The sequence below is a fragment of the Capricornis sumatraensis genome, chromosome 12 (assembly GCF_032405125.1).
Source record: "Capricornis sumatraensis isolate serow.1 chromosome 12, serow.2, whole genome shotgun sequence".
NCBI lineage: Eukaryota > Metazoa > Chordata > Mammalia > Artiodactyla > Bovidae > Capricornis > Capricornis sumatraensis.
Genome location: NC_091080.1, coordinates 85,338,521 through 85,360,545, shown reverse-complemented (window position 1 = coordinate 85,360,545; position 22,025 = coordinate 85,338,521). Strand labels below are relative to the sequence as shown.

Genomic DNA, 22,025 nt, shown 5'->3' with positions numbered 1-22,025 from the left:
TTGGCATGGTAAATTGAAGTGTATTAAAATTCTCTACGCTTCTTTTTTTTTTCCCTTGGAAAAAAGCTAAGTTGATTTCAGGGAAGAGATCTCCTTTAGGATGATTTCATTTGACTCTGTTGCAGGAGATGCATTTTCTGCACTTGTTCCACTTTCCATCCATTGACTGTTAACTTACCAGTTGGCACTATGCTGTAGACCAGGCCCAGATTTACAAATGCGACTCGGTGCTGAGCCTGGTCAGACATTGGAATTACCCACAGTGCCTTGCATCTGGTAGGAACTCGTGATATTAGTGACTGAACTGAGCCAAATAGAAATTAAATTCCTACTACAGATGAGATACCAAGTATCTGATTATACTTGCAGCCATTCTTCGTTTTCGAGGCTTGAAAGTATGTGGCATTTTATATCAATCCTGGGATACAATGCTAAGTTTGTTTAGCTGTGAAAGGGATCATTTACCACAATGAGGTATTTCCTTAAGGATGAGGCAGGGTGGTTTATAGGACTTTTGTGTGGTTAAAACATTTTAACGTCAAGTGTTAACAGGAAATTTGAAACCACTGTGTTGAATGTGCCTTCTTCCCTTACGGATGCTTTCACTTCGTTTGTATTTACATATCCTTGACCAGGGGTCTTATCTGTGGCTTCTGTGCTGGTTCGTTGCCTTGGCGTATGAATCACAAAGGCTGGAGGGAAGGTTCAAGGATCAGCAGGCTTTTTCAGTCCTTTACATTCCATGGAAACAAAAATCATTCTTTAAACTCTGTTTTAAGTAAACTGTTTCTGAGCGTTTTGCTTTGGTTTTTCAAGTGGGTTTTCTGTTCAAATATCTCCCTGCATATAACCCATAGGATAAGGCTGGCCTCTGGGTAAGCCTGTCTCCAGTCGTAATTATGGGCAGCTTGCCTTCTAGGCAGCTCTGTGATCTTTAACTGGTTCCACTGACTTCACTGCAGTCTGATTCTGCAGAGGCACCCTCCTCCCTCCGCTGATTTCCTGGTCTAACAGAACAGCGGCTCTACTGCAGAGGGCAGTTCAGCTCTTTGTCTGAGCATTTGATTGAGAAAACAGAATTTCCCAGGAAGTGGCAGGAGCTCGCTGACTTGAAGTCTGTGTAGGAGCTGTCTTTGTATTCTGGGGACCATAGGCACGTCCACATTCGCAGGTTGGAGCCTCCCTTTGTGTGCAGGACAGGAGTGAAGTTAACACTTCCAGCCCGGGGCTGGTACTGGGACTGGGACAAGCCCCAAATCAAACCATTTAGAGCACACTTTTCCAAACCCAGGATCCAGCCATAGCCTCCTCCAAGCTATAACTTGAAGATGGTAATACCTATGGATAGACAGTAATTTGGTTCGGGAAGTTTAAATTATATAGCGAGCGTGCTGCACAATATTACACATTTCTGTCACCCATGCTTTTCTTGTTTTCTGATTCCTTGTGTGCAAGGAGATAAAAATAGAAATAAAGACTTTAAAATTGGGAGTTAAAAAACAAATCTCTGCTACATACATGCTTAAAGAATATCGCACTGTTCTATACCCTTCTAGAAATAGTAGTATTTTTTGAAGACGATTGATAAGGCAGGATGTGGTTAGACTTTTAGAAGGGCTTTTGAATGCTCAGATACAATGCTACTTGACTGTACTCAAACCATTATTGTAATTCACCACGTATCAGTCCACTGTTGTTGTTCAATTGCTAAGTCATGTCCGAAGCTCCGTGACCCCATGGACTGTAGCACCCCAGATTCCTCTGTCCTCCACTGTCTCCCGGAGTTTGCTCAAATTCACGTCCGTTGAATCAGTGATGCTATCTAACCATCTCACCCTCTGCTTTCCTCTGCTTCCCCCATCCCCAACTCTTTGCGACCCAATCCCTTTGCCACCCTGTGAACTGGGGCCCGCTAGGATCCTCACCATGAGATTCTCCTGGCAGGAATACTGGAGTGGATTGGAATTTCTTCCTCCAGGGGGACCTTCCTGACTCAGGGATCGAACCTGTGTCTCTTGCATTGACAAGTGGATGCTTTACAGCTGAGCCACTTGGGAAGCCCTTATATCGGTCCACTCGGGCTGCCATAACAAGACACTATGGACTGCGTGGCTTCAACAGTAGAAGCTTATTTCCTTACAGCTCTGGAGGCCCGAAGTCCAAGACCAAGGCCTCAGAGGGCTGGCTTCTCCTGAGGCCTTTGTCCTTGGCTGGCAGACTTCTTGCTAAAACCTCACGTGGTCTTCCTGTGTCTTTCCTCTGTGTGCGGGCATCCCTGGTGTTTCACTGTGTGTCGCCATTTCCTCCTCTTATAAGGACACCATTCAGATTGGATTAGGGCCCGAAGAACCTCGTTTCAACTTAAGGACCTCTTTAAAGACACCATCTTTCAATTCAGTCACATTCTGGGGAACGAGGGGCTAGGACTTCAACATGAATTTTGCAGTCACAGTGCAGCCCATAACACCCCAAAGAAGCATTATTTTACCTGAAGAGAAATAGCAGAGTGAGTGAGTGGGTCTAGAAGTTGCCTTGAGCAGCTGGCCCGTCTTCACCTGGCCCCCTCGGACATGGGTGTGATGCAGGGGGAAGAGACACAGGCTTTGCAGCCTGCGTTCAAATCCAGCACCACAACCTTGGGTGAGACGCTTAGTGACAGCGAAGCAGCGCATCAGCACCTGCAAGTCGCCTGTGTTACTGTCGCTATCAGCATGCAGCGTGTTTTCCTGTAGCATCATCTTCTCTGAGACTCCTGTTGACCTTTACATCGTACGCCTCCAAACAGAACGTTTGATGATGGAGAAATACTTTTTACCCGTTTCCCTGATGGCTCAGCGGTAAAGAATCCTCCTGCCAATGCAGAAAGGAGATGCAGGAGACACGGTTTCAGTTCCTGGGTCAGGAAGATCCCCCCGGGGAAGGAAATGGTAACCCACTCCAGTATTCTTGCCTGGGAAATCCCATGGACAGAGGAGCCTGGTGGGCTGCAGGGGGATGAGCAACCACGGAGTCGCCAAAAATGTCGGACACGACTGAGCAACTAAACAACAACAACAATCCTTTGCTTTCAGTTAAAAGGTATGATGGGCCTCCCAGGTCCAAACAAAGAAGCCTGGCAGCTGACAGCCAAGTTTTTCCTCTCTTTGCAGGTTCACTACAACGTTGGCAAAAACTTGGCTGATAAAGGCAATCAGACCGCGGCCATCAGATATTACCGGGAAGCGGTGAGGTACTGCGAGCGGCTTATCTCGCAGAAGACATGCCGTTTTTACAGTATCTGTGTCTTATTGTAACTTTCTAGCGCTAAAAACCTGCCCCCGCGAGGACCCTGACTTCAGGTTTGCCAGTGCCTGAGAGCTAGGTGAAGACTGCGGGCTTGGTTTCTCTTTCCACTTCCAGATTAAATCCCAAGTATGTCCATGCCATGAATAATCTGGGAAACATCCTGAAAGAAAGGAACGAGCTTCAGGAAGCGGAGGAGCTGCTGTCGTTGGCTGTGCAGATACAGTAAGCGTCCTCTTATAACTGGGTTTACGGCGAGGACGGGCGCTCCTGCCTCCTGGGGGCTGACGCTTTCTTTTTGCCTCGTTCACCTTCCAGGCCAGACTTCGCTGCCGCGTGGATGAATTTAGGCATCGTACAAAACAGCCTGAAGCGGTTCCAAGCCGCGGAGCAAAGTTACCGGACGGCGATCAAGCACCGGAGGAAATACCCGGATTGTTACTACAACCTGGGGCGTTTGGTGAGCTTGCGGTACTCTGCGGCTGCGGAGGAAAAGCATGATTTTGTTTCCCTCTTTACACAGTTATCATTGTAACGTCTGTTTGGTACTTGCCCTCTTAGTGAAGTGAAAGTCGCTCAGTCGTGTCCGACTCTTTGCGACCCCATCCATGGGATTCTTCAGGCCAGAATACTGGAGTGGGTAGCTTGTTTCTCTCTCCAGGGGATCTTCCCAACCCAGGGATCGAACCCAGGTCTCCCGCATTGCAGGCGGATTCTTTTCCTAGTACTATATCCTCGGTATTTTGGGCGAAAACGGAGATTGATCAGGAAGAACCTAGTCCAGCCTCATAGGATTGACTGTCACCAGGCAAAAGAAAGTGATCAGGTCATTTGAAATATTGTATTACTTCAGATGGGATTTTACAAGCAAAACTGATGAAACTCATTCAAGTGGAAAAAATAGGAATCCACCTGGCAATGCAGGGGACACGGGTTTGATCCCCTGATCAGGGAAGATCTGACATGCCTCAGGGCAACTGGCTTAGTTGCCACAACTGCTGAGCCCTGAGCTCTAGAGCCGGGGAACCACAGCTGCTGAAGCTCTCACCCTGGAGCCTGTGCTGGGCAACAGGAGAAACCACGGCAGTGAGAAGCCCACGCCCCAGAACTAGAGAGATGCCCCCACTCACCGCAGCTAGAGGAAAGCCTTAGCAGCCATGAAGACCCAGCACAGCCAAAAATGAATACATAATTTCTTTAAAAGACACTTAAAAAAAAAAGTGAGAATAGCAACACCCATTCTTGCCCTCTACATCTTGTGAAGTCCTTTCACGGACATTTATTCTCAGTTGAAGGCAGCTATTTGATTTCCTAATATGTGGGTTGTTTTATTTTTAAAGCTCTAATTAGAGAGCAAGCCAACTCGAATTAGCCAAGTTTAAGAGATCATAAAGGCAACAGGTTAAACTAAGGAGTAAATTGCAATTTTTAAAGTCCCTTTGTGCCCTGTAAAACGGTATTCCAAGGGGTTACTTCCTGATAAACATTGGCTTCTCTGTTTTTTAAAACACGGATAAAAACTGAAATTAAAAAAAACAAACCCATAATGTGATTTCTGAGCCTTCCTTTTCTCCTGTCTCAAGGGACGGTTCCCTGGGTTTTTACAGGGAACCACCCCTCACCCCCATAAAAGAAAGCTCAGGAGCCCACAAAAGGGCTTTGAGATTATTTAATGGAAATTTTGGTTACTAACCCACTCCAGTATTCTTGCCTGAAAAATTCCATGGACAGAGAACCCTGGGAGGCTACAGTACTTGGGTTGCAAAGAGTCAGACACAACTGAGCGGCCAACACATACACACTCCTACAGTCACACTCACACACACACACAGACACACTCACACACACACAAATAATTGGTCCTCTGTATCATTTTCTTGGGAGAGAGGAGAGACAGCACAACTTCTCTGTAATGATATCAGTAGAGATCAGAAAATCCAATCACATATAACGCAGGTTAGATTCTTACAAAGTTCATGAAATGAGAAGAGGTCTGGAAACAAGTTGGCTATTATCCAAATACCTGCCTTGGTGGTTATGGCAGAGATTACTGTTTACTGTGTCTACACCAGGACTTGCACTGACATAGTATTCTTGAGATCCGCATGAATTCTTCTTTGTTTTCTCCCCCACTATGGTTCCTTACAGAATATTGAATATGGTTCCCTGCGCAGTACAATAGGACCTTGTTGTTTATCCACTGTCTGTATAATAGTTTGTATATGCTAGTTCCAAACTCCCAATCCGTCGCTCCCCCAGCCCCCACTGAATTCTTTGATTCTTTTTTGTTCCTCTTGTTTGGAGGCAGCTTTTTTCTCATTATTGTTTGTGAAGTGAGTGTATCTGCCTGGAGTCCTGGGTTAATACTTTAAAGCTCTAATACTTAGCAGTCTTCTTCCTTCCTGCAATAGCTGCCGGTCGCTGCAGTTCCTTGGGGTTTGCGAAATTGAGAATTTATGGTAAATGAGCCAAGTTAACGTTCAAAGAAAGGAAGATGGAATATAAACTAGAGGATTCTAGCACTGTGCTCCAGGCCCTGGAGCTCATCCCCACTCTCACGCAGAAGATCATCCTAGTCTTCACTGTATGGAGACCTTCTGCCACTCTCTGTGTATCGTTTACTAATTATGCTGCCATGAAGTAATCTTCCTGCATTCTCTCCTGCCAGCTGTTCTTGCTTATTTAAAGATTTTGTCCTCTATTGTGGTTTAATTATCTAGCTTTTGCCTGCTTGACAGCTTAAAAGCATTAAGAGCTTAATTTTTAAAAGCTCAACCAGTATATTTATATATCAGCAAATAATAGGGACTTAACTTAAGAGTTTCTGTTTGGAAAAAAAAAAAATCCTCCTTAGTCACTCTTTAGTAGTGGGAGACAGAAATGTGTTTTGATGTCTGGATCCAGATAAGAAGGGAACATAATGCAGTTCTCATGTGACATAGGAAATGGGGAGGAGCTGGATTATTTGGGACCCTGGTCTCCTGCCTTACAGGCGGATTCTTCACAGTGTGAGTCACCAGGGAAGCCCTTACTTGGGACACATCACTGATATTAGAGAACTATGGTAATGGTGACGGGACACAGTTCACTGTGCAAGGACTGACTGTATCAGTCAGGACTCATTCAGGAAAACCAAAACCATGCTAAGTATGTTAGAGAAGATTCAGTACAAGGAACGGGTTATACAGCTGTTGGAAAAACACTTGTGGAAAAATGATATTAACTTGGGGAGTAAAAGGAAACTGCGTGGGGTTAGGGGGACAAGTGGGATGAGGTGGTGCCCCCAGAATTTAAGAGTTCATGGAAGGCAGCACATCTCAGGAATTATCATCACCCGAAAACTGAGATGTGAGACGTGAGGACTGGACTATAAAGAAAGCTGAGTGCCAAAGAATTGATGCTTTTGAACTGTGGTGTTGGAGAAGACTCTTGAGAGTCCCTTGGACTACAAGGAGATCCAACCAGTCCATCCTAAAGGAGATCAGCCCTGGGTGTTCATTGGAAGGACTGATGTTGAAGCTGAAACTCCAATACTTTGGCCACCTGATGTGAAGAGCTGACTCATTGGAAAAGACCCTGATGCTGGGAAAGATTGAAGGCAGAAGGAGAAGGGGATGACAGAGGATGAGATGGTTGGATGACTTCACTGATTCAATGGACATGAGGTTGAGTCAACTCTGGGAGTTGGTGATGGACAGGGAGGCCTGGTGTGCTGCAGTCCATGGGGTTGCAAAAAGTTGGACACGACTGAGCAACTGAACTGAACTGAAGACTGAGATGGTGATAGAACAACCACACACACAAAAAAAACCAACCACAGTCCAGCCCTGAGACTGGAGGAGGGCACATGAGCACTGTAGAGATGCTGCCAATGATAATAAGGAAGGAGAGAGTGAGAATGAGGGACAGGGCTACTCCTGTCCAACCATCTGATCATCACTTGTGACTCCTATTGGCAAAGACTTAACTGGGAGGAGCCAAATAGCAAAGCACCCTGGGAAATGTAGTTTGCAGAGCATAGAAAGCTCAGCATGAGTATTAGGAAAATAATGTGCTTATTTACTTGTTTACTTTCTGGATGAGTAGTTCTTATTAAATCACCATTTTTATCTGTTTCACTTAAAGTGCTTGTTCACTTTGTATAGATGCTATAAAGGCAAGTGTATAAAAGTAAGTGTTAATCGCTCAGTCGTGTCCACTCTTTGTGACCCCATAGACTATATAGCCCACCAGGCTCCTCTGTCCATGGGATTTTCCGTGCAAGAATACTGGAGTGGGTTGCCATTCCCTTCCCCAGGGGATCCTCCCAACCCAGGGATCAAAGCTGGGTCTCCTGCATTACAGGCAGATTTTCTACTGTTTGAGCCAGTTCAAGGCAAAATAAGAGTAAATGTTATCTGGTTCAGTCAGGTGTTACTCTTTAATAAATAGTAATAAATAATAAAATACTTAAAGAATGTTCATGTAACGAAGTTATGCTAGTTTTCCTGAGTGCTTTAGAAAGAATGTCACTATGAGTCTTGTCCATGTGACTCAAATGCATGTTACTTGCTGGAGAGAATTGGCTGAGAAATCAATGGAATATCAAATATAAAGAGGAAATTAACTGTTGATATAATTGACTTCCCTGGTGGCTCAGACGGTAAAGCATCTGCCTACAATGCGGAAGACCCGGGTTCCATCCCTGGGTCTCAAGGATCCCCTGGAGAAGCAAATGACAACCCACTCCAGTACGCTTGCCTGGAAAATCCCTATGAGTCTTGTCCATGTGACTCAAATGCGTGTTAGTTGCTGGAGAGAATTGACTGAGAAATCAATGAAATATCAAATATAAAGAGGAAATTAAATATGATATAATTAGGCAACCTAAATTATTTGAAGTTTTTTAACTTTACATATTTCCTCATTTAAGGGCTAAACTACTTTAACCAGAGTTCTGAGTCTCATGGGAGATTTCAACAACATCTTTAGCAAATGGATATTGACAGATATTTCCGTAATTCATTCAACATTTCTTTTTCTGGCATAAGATGTCACCTGTTTGCCGTGTGGGTCACAGGGCAAGTCACAGTGCTTCTGTTGTCTAAGGAAAAGACAGACTTGATGGTAAATAAGGAAAGCGCCTTAAATTCTGATAAATTGTCATCACATGCACTTTGTTTGCAGTTAAAGGAACCATGTTCATTCAGTTGAGATGTGCATTTGAACTGAATTAGAGAAGAATCCACCTGCAATGTGGGAGACCTGGGTTTGAACCCTGGGTTGGGAAGATGCCCTGGAGATGGCAACGGCTACCCACTCCAGAATTCTGGCCTGGAGACTTCCACGGACTGTATAGTCCATGGGGTCGCAAAGAGTGGAACATGACTGAGCGACTTTCACTTTCAGAGAGGGCCAGAGGGTCACCTGCTAAAAACGCCCATCACTTTCTCCCTCCGCGTGCTTTTATTAACTATGTAAATTGAGAACTAGCCATTTTATATTCTGTTGTCAGTGTTAGCATTCTCTCTCAAAAGGCAGCAGTATATCATTCTCTCCTTCTTGAGGGAGGCAAACAGGCTCCAGATTGATAAAGGGGTTTACGTCCTTGCTTAAGACTTTTCCAGCGATTCATAAAATATGTCTGGTATACTCATAGTTTCATAGGAAGCTTAGATAGAGGCAGGAAGACCATTTTTCACAAGGTGAGCTTGACACATGGAGCTTAATCACATTAAACGTTTTGTTTGCCATTCAAAATAATACCTTAAATAATACCTGGACTATATGAAGTCTTTCTAGAAAAATACTAATGATTTCATTTTTTTCCTTACCTCTCCTCAGTAGTATGCAACATAACTTGACACCTAGAATCACTAAGTTATGGGTTGTAGTTAAAAGGTTGTAGGCTGAGGAGCTAAACCACCTGGTCCCATTCCCTGCTCTCCCATTTCTAGATGTGGAACTTTGGGCAAGTTACTTCCTCTTTGTGTGCCTCAGTTTACTTCATCTGTGAAATGGAAATAGTTCTCTTCATCCCTGAGATTTTTTGGAAATTTAAATGAGTTAATGTGAAAATTTGGAAGCTCGATACATGCAAGTTTGGTTTGGTCTGGGTTGGTTAGATCTTGGAAAGAGAAAGCAAAAGAGAATTGGAGTATTGATTGATTGCCAGGAGTCCATGCTTTCTTTTCAGTACGCAGATCTGAATCGTCACGTGGATGCCCTGAACGCGTGGAGGAACGCTACCGTGCTAAAGCCAGAGCACAGCCTGGCCTGGAACAACATGATCATACTCCTCGATAACACAGGTGCGGAGTAGGGATTCAGTCAGTCCCCAGTACTGCACCACTGGATAATTAAGGAATAGAGATGGGTTTTTTTAATAGTATGTTAGAGTTCTTTTTTTAACATGAAACTAGGGTTCAGTATTTTGCATGGCAAATATAAAATCTAGAATATGGAGTTTCCTTTGACATACTGGAATATGAATGTTTGGGAAAGTGACCCTTTGCTTAGAGGTGGTGTAGAGTAATGGGGCTGGTGTGCACTAACATCTCATTTCATCTTAAGCCTGTCATGTGACAACGGGCCTCATCTAGGATGCTAGAGGTTCCCAGAAACAAGTAAGGATGCCTTCCACGCTTATGAAATGGACGGTGCTGAGTCCATGCTCGAAAGTTCATGGATGGTACCCAAAGGAGATGCCCTCAAACCTACCCTCAGAGATCCTTATTTTTGATACAATGATAATAATAAACTTGATGATCTGGTTTTCTTAGCATGTGGGAGACTGGATCAGTTGGAAGTTTCTCTGTTCCCCAGTTTAAAAAATCTAACCATCCCATAAGAAATGATAGTTTTCATTTGGCAGAATTTAAAGCTAGTCAGCCATCTGTACAGTGTGGAGAGAGAAATGCACTTGTTTCTAAAGGAAGTGTAGAATGTGAGCTTCAATACTATAAATATTCAGTTATTAAAGGGTTGCTGGGATATTCTTATTCTGCAGGCTTGTTTGCTCCTATTTGGGTAGACCTGGTATCTGGGGGGAAATTAAAATTAGATTTTACATGCTGTGACAGAATTTAATCCAAAACTGTTAGTATATTATATCAAAACTGTGCTGGACTGCCATGGCTTTGCAGCTGGTAGGTCGTGTGTGTGTGTGTGTCGTGTGTGTGTGTGTGTCGTGTGTGTGTGTGTCGTGTGTGTGTCGTGTGTGTGTGTGGTGTGTGTGTTACATGTTCCACATTTATTTTATTATGAAGTTTACTCATAATTGTACATAATGCACAAAAGCCTTGTTAATTAGACTAAAACACTACTACAGTGCAAACGTGTTTTTTAAGTTTTCCATTTTTCACTCATAGGTAATTTAGCCCAAGCTGAAGCTGTTGGCAGAGAGGCACTGGAATTAATACCTAATGATCACTCTCTGATGTTCTCCTTGGCAAACGTGCTGGGGAAGTCCCAGAAATACAAGGTGTGTGGACCCCAGGCCGTGATTTCTTGCACTGAATGCCAGCAGCTGACAGGAACCATAAACGTAACTTCTGCCCAGTTAAGTTGAGAACGCGGCCCGAGCCGTGCTGGCCGCATACCAGCGTGGCTTAGTCCGTCTGCATCCTGGAGAAGCTGCCCGAGAGGTGCCTCTGTGGCCCCAACTCCACACGCTTTCTGGCCCTCAGACGTGGGAGGGAGGAGAGGCCCACGAGTCCTGGCGGACTCCCCCCGCCCCCTCCCCAGCACAGAGCTGTGACGCTGTCCTGGCAGTGGGGCTGGTGGTCTTTGCACAGAAAGAATACTGGTCCAAGGCGAGATAGGATTGGTTCTTCCTGCTTTCAGGTTTCTCCTCACCTGCAGGAAGTTACAGATCGCCTGCAAAGCCCTAGAAATTTCTGATCAATGAAAACTGATTCAGCTGTATGTGACTGGGCTCCCAGGAGAGGCCAGTAGACTGTGAGTCACAGGGCACATCACTCCCTGTGTACTGAAGGGGACTCCGTTCCCAATGGCACTGATCTCAGACTTTAATTCTGTGTGTCAGAACCACCGAGGGAGCCTGTGAGATTACAAATGCTTATTCTTCCCCATGACTCAGTTGGGTAAGGTCAGCAAATAGGCATTTTTAACCAGCATCCTGGCCTCCTAACACAGATGTTACAGAAAACACACTTTTAGAAGCAGCGTCTTAGTCCTTTCATGAGAGAAGCACTTCCTTCCCGAATCAAGGACCGTACGTGATTTTGATCGCTCTAGGCCTAGAAGTACTGATTAATTCCCGTTTGTCCCATGTTATTTACTTCTCTTCAGCTCATGAGATAGCATTCACTTCAGTTCAGTTCAGTCGCTCAGTCATGTCCGACTCTTTGAGACCCCAGCAACCTCAGAGATAGCATGGTCAGTATAATTTTCTGAAACAACACGCAGTTAAGATATTTCATGCATTTCTCTCCTTTTCGAGCTGAATACTCAGGGAGTTTCATGGCTTCAGTATATACTTTTGAATTCTAGATTTTGCTGACCGATAACCTTTTAAGGGGTATCGTGTTTATTTTTTGCAAGTCTGCCTGTGCAGAGGGGACCCAGTTGTAGCTGTTTCTCCCCGATTCTCTCTGCTCATTTTCTCCAACTGACTGGGCTGCTTCTGGGTTCCCCAGGGGGTTGTGGGTTCTTTGGGGAGGTTACCCAGACCCCACTAACCTGGAGAATCCCAGAGATGAGTTCACCGATGGTGACTGGATGTGACCCTTCCACAGGTGTTCTCAGAGCCCGGCGCTTTCCTTCTTTGACCTTTGTTCATCCTCCCCTGCACCCTGAACTAGCTGCTTGCTTGATGTGGCAGGATTCCCGCCACTTCTGGGAGGCAGGTGGCAGAGTCCTTAGCGTATTCATCCTCTTTTCGGCCACTGTCCTGACTCCGCTGTCACCTTTGCTCCGTCACACCCTGCGGTGGGTCACCATTCCCAGCCTCTTCTTAACACGGTGTGGCCCTGCTGGGCCTCCTCAGTGTTGGGAGGAGAATCTGGTGGAACAGAAAGAGCACGTTCAAAGTTTGAAAACCACAAGCGATGAAACTGGGCATGAAACCTTTGCATTGCGTGCCGTACCTTATCTTGTATGTGTTTCATCTTCTAGGAATCCGAAGCTTTGTTCCTCAAAGCAATTAAAGCTCATCCAAATACAGCAAGTTACCATGGCAATTTGGGTAAGGAAAATTTTCAACTTGAATCATACGGGAATTCTATATAATCTTAGTAAAATTGGGCTTCCCTGGTGGCTCAGCTGATAAAGAATCCACCTGTGATGCAGGAGACCTGGGTTCCATCCCTGGGTTGGGAAGATCCGCTGGAGAAGGGAAAGGCTACTTACTCCAGTATTCTGGCCTGGAGAATTCCATGGACTGTAGAGTCCATGGGGTCGACTGAGCCACTTTCACTTCGTGAAATAGGTACATTTTTGTAAAATCACTTGGGAGAGTTGTTTTTCAAATCTAGCCCGTGTTGGCCTTGGTGAACTGAGAATTGCTTTGGAAGTTTGCAGTCTGACCTGTGTGTGCTTGCCTTTCCTGTAGTGGGCCTTCCTTCTAACCTGGACTTCCTTGCATTCGTATGTTCTCTGCCTTGGCTAAGAATGCATTTACAGTGATCTATTCCCTAGAATTCCTTTCTTCTATTTTTATATCCCAGTAATTCAGATTTTTAAAAAATAGCTATTTGGCTGCACTGAGTCTTAGTTGCTTCTCTCTAGAGGTAGCATGCAGGCTTGGTTGCCCTGGGGCACGTGGCTGCACTGCAAGGCAGATCTTAACCACTGGGCCACCAGGGAAGTCCCAGTAATTCAGATTTTTAGAACAAGGCTTGTTGATATTTGGAAGGCTCAGTCATGTGAATGTTTTTCCTACCAAATCTCTTCCCTATAGATTCTGTAGCTTCTCCTTGCAAAAAAAAAGTGATGAAGCATCAGTGGTTGCTGTACTGCTCACATTGAAAGTTCATTTTACTTAGAAAATCATTATAATCATCAGAGGCTTACTATTCTAACAAGTAGGTTTATTTTACTGTCACTCTGTGGTCAGATCTCGATGTGAGAGCCCTGAATTCCAGCTGGCAACAAACAAGCTATGATGTTGCCAAAAGGTGTAAGGGAATCTTTATTAAATAAACAGCTGGTCTTGGGGCATCCCTGGTGGCTCAGTGGTAAAGAATCCACCTGCCAATGTAGGAGACAGGGGCTTGATCCTGGTCCCGGAAGATCCCGCATGCTGCAGAGCAGCTAAGCCCATGTGCCCACGACTACTGAGCCCATGTGCCCAGAGCCCGTGCTCTGCCGCAACGGAACCCACGGCAATGGGAAGCCCGTGCACTGCACTGAGGGGTTAGTGAGTGAAGCCGCTCAGTCGTGTCCGACTCTGCGACCCCGTGGACGGTAGCCCACCAGGCTTCTCCATCCATGGGATTCTCCAGGCAAGAATACTGGAGTGGGGTGCCATTTCCTTCTCCAGGGGATCTTCCCGACCCAGGGATCGAACCCGGGTCTCCCGCATTGGAGGCAGATGCTTTAACCTCTGAGCCATCAGGGAAGCCCAAAGAGTAGCCCCCGCTTACTGTAACTAGAGGAAAACCCTTGAAGCCTCTAGGACGCAGCACAGCCAAAAATAAATAAATAAAAATTATTAAAAAAAAAGAAAAAAAAACCGAACAGCTGGTCTTCTACGTGGTGGCTTTGTGCTAAGTGGTGTGGCAGCCCAGCCCTATCCAGCCCGGCTTCCAGGAAATTTCAGGGCAGCATCACCAAACTTAGGGAACTTTTCTTTTACTTCTTTATGTAACGCTGTTTCTGTTGGGAGATGGTTCAGAACCCCGGGAGTAACTGGGAATGGTTAAACGGATGATCACCAAGGGGTACGATTACAATAAATAAAGTTGGCAGTACAAACAGTATTGTTTTAAACAATGGTTTTGGAAAACTGCTTGCAGAGGTTCTGTTATATTTCTTTGTGCAAGTGGTTGGGAATACCACAAGTTATTCAGAAGCCTTTCCAATGAAATTGATCTCTTGCTATTTCAGCTGTGCTCTATCATCGTTGGGGCCATCTAGACTTGGCCAAAAAACACTACGAGATCTCTCTGCGGCTTGACCCGACAGCATCGGGAACTAAGGAAAATTATGGTCTTCTAAGAAGAAAGCTGGAACAAATGCAAAAGAAAAACGTCTGATCCCTTTTCCTTCATTTTTTGAGTTTGTGTGTGTGTGTGTGCATGAGGCAGATTGTCCATATCTCGTGCTTGCGTTTAACCATGTAAAGTCCTACGTGTTGTTTACTTCATTGTTTTTTTTTCCTGTGAAAACAAAGACCTGCAAAAAGATTATAGCACCAGCAATTTACTCTTGAATGCTTGATGTGGTTTTTGCATTGAAATTGTATTTTTTCAGACAATTGAAACATAACTTCTGAAAAGCCAAGAATAAAGTCTTTTTTAATTAAAAAGAAAAAGAGGAAAAAAATTATCTTGAGTGACTTACATCAGAATTAAACCTGCATTTGGAGCAAATCGTGTTGTATAGAGACTCATACTATTAAACATTGACTGTGAACAGAAAATGACAAACGGACTCCTACATTTATATAAATATCTAATGTGTCTGTATATTAGAATTTTTATTTAATGACGAGTAAATTAAGATTTTTGGTTTTTTAATTTTTTTTCCAAACGATATGCTATGTACTTCATTTGTAAGGAAATATTTATTTGTATTTTTATGTTTTGAACAGGGCAAATAATTGAATGAAGAGTGGAAATTTTAACATCTAGTATATTTACACTTTTTCCATAGGAAGAAATTCACTCCTCCAATATTTTTTGGATTCTTCAACTTGTGCTATTTGTAGCATGCAAAATTGTGTAGTATTCTACATAAACTGTCACTCTTAATAGAAAATTCAAGCTATGCTTTAGATAAAAACAGACAGCCTAATGTCTTTATTTTTGTTATATCCAGTATTAAGAGGGCTACACATCTACGTAAGTTGTGTTTTTATAAGTTTACCTGGAAAGCCGTTTCCCATTTAGCTTCATAGAACCACAGTCATATCCAAAAAATGCAAGAGGTAAACTTCCTCTCAAAAGGAACCACATTTAAGGAGTTTGTGATATTTTTAAGAATTGGTTAATTTATCATGTTTTATTGGGTCAGAATAATCATATCATTTTGTTTTATTCTTCTATATTTGCTGTTGACCTAATGATTTATGCAATCTGTGTAATTTATGCAGTAAAATTATTACACAAACCAGTATAAAAGTGTCATATTGCCTCCTTAATAGATGATTTTCAAGTTGCTTGGTTGGCCAAATGTTTGTTTGGGTTTTTCCTTGAGATGTTATGGAAAAACCTCAAACATTTCGAGCAACCTAATATTTGACTCTTTGTCTTCTTTCCTTAAACTGAAATCAAAGTTACCAATTCATTCTTTCTAGAATATGGCTTCTATTTGGTTTTTGTTGTCATTGTTTAGTCAATAAGTTGTGTCCGACTCTTTTGCGACCCCATGAACTGTAACCCACCAGGCTCCTCTGTCCATGGGCTTTCCCAGGCAAGAATACTGGAGTGGGTTGCTGTTTCCTCCTCCACTATTTGGTTTTAGGCACCAATTAATAGTAATCCAGGTTCAACAAACGGGGTGAGTAGATCTCACATTGAGATGAATTGATTGTCTACACTCGCTTGTGGGGAGTGGGGTCCGAGGCCAACCAGCATAGAGTTGTAAATCAGTAATTGTAACCTACGACGGTTGAGATCCTCAGAAGAGAAAATGCTGTTTCAAACCTTTCAGAAACGGTCCCAAAACAACAATAACAGTTTATAGAGCTCTGAGGAGCAGGAGCTGCTTTATTGTTCATTATGTTCCTATAGCACTTAGCTTGGGAGATAATAGATGTACTATATGCTTGTTGATTTTTCTTTTAATTTCTTTCTTTAAAACAGTGCTTGTCTTTCGAGAGTAAAGGAAAACCATTTCTTATAACAGCCTGTTTGTGATTTTTTTTTTTTTTTTTTGGTACTGGTACTAAAACTTGTGTCAAATCAAGATGCCCTGCCTGCAGAATGAACCCCCATAGCTCTCACCGCTCCATCTCAGGACTTCCATCACAGCTGCCTTCGGCCCAGAGAAAACAGTCATTCGCCTGATTGACATTTCATGGAGCCTTTTATCTCGGCAGATTTTGGAAGTGGGCCATGCTGTTCATCTTTTCTTCCTCCTTTTTTCCTTCTTAAGGCAGCCACCTTCTTCATTTCTTAGGTTTCCCTTCTAACAAGACTAAAGTGGAGATCTGACTCCCAGTTCCCCCTCATTTTTGATATTTTTCTTAAACTTGTGTTTATATTGCTCAATCATGGTATGGGGTTCAGTTGAGGGTCGGGGTGGTATCAGAAGAAACATAGTGATCATTGCCAGTTTGGGAAATCAGAGAGTCCAAATAATTCTTCACCTCTCTGATAGTAAACATCACAAAGCCTTAGAAGATACTCTGGGGATATTTTTTATTTCTCTGTACATCTCTTCCCTATTAAATGCAATGTTACATTTATTTCTTAAGACCTGCACCGTGTAGACGTAGCACACTGTGCCTTCACAGGGCTCTTTGGGTTTCTGATTCTATCACATTTCTTAAGCATGGTCTTTACATTTTATTTCAGATGACTGAGTTAAAATCTCACAGAATAGACCAAGCCCCACAGTAAAGCATTGGACATGTATGTTCATATTCACACCTATTGGACTTTGAGGTGAAAAAAACTACACTTGGTTCTTGGCTCTAGGGCTTTGATGTCATAGGCAAGTCATTTAGCATTGCTTCAACTCCAGTTTCCCATCTGTAATGTGGGCATAATAAGACCTCCCTCCCAGTAATGAGGTGCTTGACTCAGTACTTGCCTTAAATGATAGACTCGACTTTTGGAGGAAGGTATAGGCAACCCACACCAGTATTCTTGCCTGGAGAATCCCATGGACAGAGGAGCTTGGTAGGCTACACTCCATGGGTCACAAAGAGTCGGACATGACTGAGCGACTTCACTTTCACTTTTATAGGTTTCTCAGCAGACAGGTTTGACCTATCTGTCATGACTGCATGGTTACCAAATAGCCATAGCTGGTGGGGGAAAATATTTTTCTCTATTGACTAACTGAAGCTAATAAATGTTGAAAGGATGGCAATTAGAAAACCATTTTTTTTTTTTGTCCCCAGTGAATTAATTGATTGAGGCAAAGATCAGCAGTGAATAAAACCACTAGATGAAAGATCAGTGGAGAACTTTTTAGTGGAGGGGACAACTCTGTGATTTTATCACAGGTGGATTTGTGAGGTCACTACCGTTGAGTCCCCTGGGCTGCAAGGAGATCAAGCCAGTCAATCCTAAAGGACATCAATCCTGAATATTCATTGGAAGGACCGACGCTGAAGCTCCAATACTTTGGCCACCTGATGTGAAGAGCTGACTCATTGGAAAAGACTCTGAGGCTGGGAAAGCTTAACGGCAAGAGAAGGGGACAACAGAGGACTAGATGGTTGGATGGCCTCACTGACTCAATGGACATGAGTTTGAGCAAGCTCCGGGAGAGTGTAGGACACGGAAGCCTGGTGTGCTGCAGTCCATGGGCTTTCAGAGTCAGACAACTGAGCGACTGACCAACAGTCAAGATACAGAAGAGTCCCATCACAAGGGGCCCTCAGACTACTTTTATGCTATTATCTTTTTCAAAATATCTCCTTGAGCACAAACTGTGCACTGGCAGTGTGCTAGCTGCTGAGGATATGATGAATGATCACAGGTGATGCCTCCCCTGTGGAGCTTACAATCCAGGTTACTTCAACCCTTGCTGTGTGCGCAGGTTGGGCTTGCTGGTGTAGACATCAGGGACTGAGCATTGTTAGCAGCACCCCCCTTGCAGGGGCCTCTTGGGGACTCTCCTTTGTAAATTACTGCATCATTTGAAATAACTTTTCTTTGTAAATAAAGGAACATGTGTGACATCACAGATTCCTCTTTTTTCAAGAGAGCCATGGATGAGTTCATAATACAGCTGTGATAAGGTACCTTGGTGGTAAAGAGACACCATATGGAAAAGTCGGGTAATGGAAAAGTAGTTGCTAAATTGCTCTGCCCAAAAGATGGGGGAGAACTGGGGGGGTGATGTTCCAGAGTGATGCTGAGTGAAAAGAACTCAGGAGGCTTGGATTGTTGGCTGAACGACGGGGTGTGCAATGCAGACTCTTCTGAAGCAAGCTTTTAAGTCTTCAGGAAACTGTATGCTGTATGGCTCTCTCGGTAATCATCTAGAAATAGTTGGCCTTTGGGGGCATAATACTTGAATGTGAAGGGAAAATCTGTGTTACACCCAAGTTGGAACCTCACAGAGCTTAGGCAAGTGTAGGAAGTGTCGACTAGTATCCCCCGCTAAAATTCATATCCACCCAAAATTTCAGAAGGTGACTGTATTTGGAAATCAGGTCTTACAGGTAAAATTCGTGAAGGATCTTGAGAGGAAATCATCCTGGATTTAGGGTGGGCCCTGAATCCAATGGTTGGTATCTTTTAAAACAAAGAGAAGATACATAGAGCAAAGAAGGCTGTGCCTAGGATGGAGGCAGAGACTGGAGTGAAGACAAGCAATGCCAGGAGTCACCAGAAGCTGGAAGAGACAAGGATGGGTCCTCCCACTAGAGCCTGCGGAGGAGTATGGCCCCACCCACACCTGGACTTCAGACTCCTGGCCTCCAGAACAACATTTCTGTTAGTTAAATATTTATTTGTATTTGTTTACTTATTTGGCTGCACTGGGTCTTAGTTATGGCATATGGGATCTAGTTCCCTGACCAAGGATGGAACCCAGGCCCCCTGCATTGGGAGTGCTGAGTCTGAGCTGCTGGACCACCAGGTAAATCCCACATTAATGTTATTAGGGACTTCTGCGGTGGCTCGGAGAAGGCGATGGCACCCCACTCCAGTACTCTTGCCTGGAAAATCCCGTGGACAGAGGAGCCTGGTAGGCTGCAGTCCATGGGGTCCTGAAGAGTCGGACACGACTGAGCGACTTCACTTTCACTTTTCACTTTCATGCATTGGAGAAGGCAATGGCAACCCACTCCAGCATTCTTGCCTGGAGAATCCCAGGGACGGGGGAGCCTGGTGGGCTGCCGTCTATGAGGTCGCACAGAGTTGGACACAACTGAAGCGACTTAGCAGCAGCAGTGGTGGCTCAACTGGTGAAGAATCCACCTGCAATGAGGGAGACCTGGGTTTGATCCCTGGGTTGGGAAGATCCCCTGGAGAAGGGAGAGGCTACCCACTCCAGTATTCTGGCCTGGAGAATTCCAAGAACTGTATATCCCCTGGGGTCCCAAAGAGTCAGACACAACTGAGTGACTTTCACTTTCACTTCTGGGGCTTCCCTGCCAGCTCAGACAGTAAAGAATCTGCCTGCCATGGGGAACACCCAGGTTCGATCTTGAATATTATTACATGCCAAGCTTGGGTCTAGGGCTTTATATACGTTTTCCCATTCAAACTTTTCAATAAGTCTGTGAAAAAGGTAGTATCTGTGAAAAAGGTAGTATTATCCACCAATTTAAGGACTTCCCAGGGGCTCATTTGGTAAAGAATCCACCTTCAAGCCACCCAGTTTGTGGCCATTCCTGGCCGCCTTAGAATCCAATCCAGCAAGTAACTCAGAACCTCATCTATGAAATGGTGGATGCTGGTGGTTTAGTCACTAAGTCGTGTCCAGCTCTTTTGTGACCCCATGGACTATGACCCTCCAGGCTTCCCTGTCCATGGGATTTCCCAGACAAGATTACTAGAGTGGGTTGCCATTTCCTTTTCCAGGGGATCTTCCCTGACGCAGGGATCAAACCCGAGTCTCCTGCATTGCAGGTGGATTCTTTGCCAAATGAGCCAGGGAAGCCCTTAAAATGGTGGATAATACTACCTTTTTCACAGACTTATTGGAAAGTTTAAAATAGAAAACATATATAAAGCCCTAGACCCATGCTTGGCACATAGTAATATTCAGTAAATAACTGAAGGAGAGCTAACTCTCACTTGAGGTTTTTATCCTCAAGACCTTAAGTTACCCAGAAACAATCTCAGGTTTATAGTCTTATCACCTGATTAGTTCTATGAGTTCTTGAAACCTGTTACATGGTTTATCAAAACCGGCTTGAGTGTCCTGTTTCTAATCGTTTTGTTTTTAAATATGTGGCATTTTTCCAAGGCCAATAAAGCTTTCTGCTTCCTACTGGTGATAAGTGTTTGAGAAAATGTGTTCCCTGTAGATTTAAATTCAATTTTACCTATCACTTAAAACCAGTTTGGGGGACTTCTCGGGCAGGCCAGTGGTTAAGACTTCACCTTCCCTGGTCAGGGAACTAAGATTCCATATGCCTCGTGGCCAAACAAACAAAAGCCATGTTGAAACAAAGTAAATAAAGATTTTAAAAGTGGTCCACATCAAAAATAAACTGTAAAAAAAAAAAAAACTACTTAAAAAAGTTTTGTTTCAGCAGTTAATTTCAACAGCATTCATTTTGATGAGTAGACTGGAGACTTGTCTCAAAAATTTTCAAAACTGCTTATTTCTAGAACTTTCTGATAACGGGTAGGGATGACAGCTTTTATAGTACTGGTCTAGGAATCTGCAGACCTCAGCAAACAAGGTGGTACGGTGCAAAGAACAGAGACCAGGAGTGTGAGAGCTACCCTACAGCCAGCTTCACTGGCGTAAGTCATCTTTTTAAGCTTCAACAGTTCAATTAGACGTGAACCCTTCCCATCCGGCCATTAGTTACCAGGACTCTGAAATGAGTCATTTAATTACTGCATGCCTCAGTTGCTTCTAATAAAAATAATGCTGGTGGTGGTGGTGGTGGTTCCTTTTGTTATGAGTTTTTCTTCCATGAAATGAGAGGGTTGGACTAAGCTAGTGTTCTTCAAATATTCATAGATGCTTAACCTTTAAAATATAAAACCTAACTCTTATATAGAAGTCCACTATAAAAAGTTATAAAAGTGACCTGGGTGCTTATATAAATCCTCATAAAAATCTGTTGTGTAATGTAAGAATGTTTGAAATTCCAACACTTTTATGGAAATAAAATATTTTTAAGCTTTCTATCCTGATATATTCTGATATGGTTAAAAAGTCCCTTAGACTGAAAAAGTACATTTCTGCTCTGCCATTCATCAGGCTGACATAGCACAGATGAAGGCAGTGGGGAGTGAAGAGAAAATCACATTTTTTCCCATAGAAATGCTGAGGTTTTAATGTGTCAAGGAACCCACTTCTAAGGGTGACTGCTGCTTTATTATACATGGAGAAACCTTCTTCTGGAAAAGCACTATCAGAAATGTTGCTGTTTTAAATCATTAGGAAGAATGAAACATCACACTCTACTTGGACGGTCTGAGTCATTCTGACATGAACAAACACCCTCAGTTTCCAACCCATGTGCAGAACTTCATTTAAAGCGCTTCTGGACACACCCATTCACATCTCATAAGTTTTAGTCTCCAAGTTCATGGGATCCTGATCCAGCAGTTGGTTCTGCCGCCCAGACTGTGGAGCCCTGTACCAAGGTCACAGGATGAAAATCTCTGAAACTGACCAAGCCCCATAGCAACTGTTGCCATGAGCTTCTGATCAAACCGGCCAGTTACTTGACCCCGTATTCGGTAAAATACCCACCCTATTACCCACCC

General features: G+C 43.8%; 1 protein-coding gene across 1 annotated transcript in view; it reads left to right on the top strand.

Moving 5' to 3' along the window:
* TMTC4 (transmembrane O-mannosyltransferase targeting cadherins 4) overlaps positions 1–15,440 on the top strand; it is a 56,153-nt gene extending 40,713 nt beyond the window's left edge. The window contains exons 12-18 of the mRNA XM_068984333.1: positions 3,150–3,229; positions 3,400–3,507; positions 3,601–3,742; positions 9,458–9,572; positions 10,632–10,744; positions 12,400–12,469; positions 14,332–15,440. Coding sequence (XP_068840434.1) covers positions 3,150–3,229; positions 3,400–3,507; positions 3,601–3,742; positions 9,458–9,572; positions 10,632–10,744; positions 12,400–12,469; positions 14,332–14,480 — 777 coding nt within the window. The 3' untranslated portion in view covers positions 14,481–15,440. The remainder of the gene's footprint in view (positions 1–3,149; positions 3,230–3,399; positions 3,508–3,600; positions 3,743–9,457; positions 9,573–10,631; positions 10,745–12,399; positions 12,470–14,331) is intronic.
* Positions 15,441–22,025: the final 6,585 nt, after the last annotated feature.